Source organism: Elephantulus edwardii, unplaced genomic scaffold (genome assembly GCF_000299155.1).
Source record: "Elephantulus edwardii isolate Elephantulus edwardi_28Jun2011 unplaced genomic scaffold, EleEdw1.0 scaffold00109, whole genome shotgun sequence".
NCBI lineage: Eukaryota > Metazoa > Chordata > Mammalia > Macroscelidea > Macroscelididae > Elephantulus > Elephantulus edwardii.
Window position 1 is genome coordinate 8,488,487 of NW_006399859.1, and position 928 is coordinate 8,489,414.

Below are 928 nucleotides of genomic sequence, written 5' to 3' on the forward strand. Positions count from 1 at the left end.
ATTATAATTCTTCACAGTAAATACATTATTAGTTATGAAGCATTTTTAAAAAAAATAATCGAGATGAAAACATTAAGATTATTTGGAGAATCTTATGAAAAAATGGAATGCTTTTTAAATTCTGTCTTTTGGGAATCAATCTTCTCTAATGTTTATGACATTTATTTTTTTAGATTCTTACCTGAATTTGTTTTTCAGTTGTTATTAAATTTGGATCTTTAGAAACTGGATTTTCTTGTAACCCAATATAAAGAATGTCATAAAACTGGTAAAGAACACATTGCTTGGTGTGAAAGATAATAATGTTAATAAGGATTAACTTTTATTGTACAATAGTTTATCAGAAGTGAGGGTGGTAAAATTTCTTACATGTTTTGGGCATGTTATCCTAGAAAGGATATTATTCTTAAAAAATGTGGAGGGTACTGAGTGCTGCATATTATTCCATGTGTGAATGTGAATGAAGAATAGTACAAAACACAATGTATATGAACTTTGTAAGCAAACCAATATAAAATAAACAATTTTTTTTTAGATGTAGAGGGCCATTAAAAAAAAGAAGAAAACCTCCAAATGGATTGAACCAGTGACTGCAATTATGAATTTAGCACAGTGGAGATTGTGAGGATGATATGAGATTGGCAGGGTTTCATTCTGCTGTACATAGGATCACTTTGAGTCGAACCAGACATGATATCAGTTAACAACAGCAATAACAAAAGACATTACATCTCCTCAATACCTGCTCCTTCCATTCTGCTCTGTTTATGAGTTGTCTATTATTAGATGCCATCAAGTCAAATATAACTTACAGAGACTCTGTGAGTAAAAGATTTGAACCCTCTCCTATTTTGGGCCATCCTCATTATCTGTGATATACCTGAGCCTATTTCAGCAGCCACTGTGTCAGTTCATTTGGTTCATAGTC

The 928-nt window shown here is 31.5% G+C and overlaps 2 protein-coding genes across 2 annotated transcripts in view; one reads left to right on the top strand and one right to left on the bottom strand.

Moving 5' to 3' along the window:
* The window catches only part of SOX6 (SRY (sex determining region Y)-box 6), a 704,108-nt gene that overhangs the window by 93,903 nt on the left and 609,277 nt on the right, over positions 1 to 928 (top strand). The window lies entirely within an intron of this gene.
* The window catches only part of LOC102870980 (ubiquitin-conjugating enzyme E2 N-like), a 23,666-nt gene that overhangs the window by 15,861 nt on the left and 6,877 nt on the right, over positions 1 to 928 (bottom strand). Inside the window, exon 2 of the mRNA XM_006892079.1 lies at positions 182 to 283. Within this exon, the coding sequence (XP_006892141.1) occupies positions 182 to 283 (102 nt within the window). The remainder of the gene's footprint in view (positions 1 to 181; positions 284 to 928) is intronic.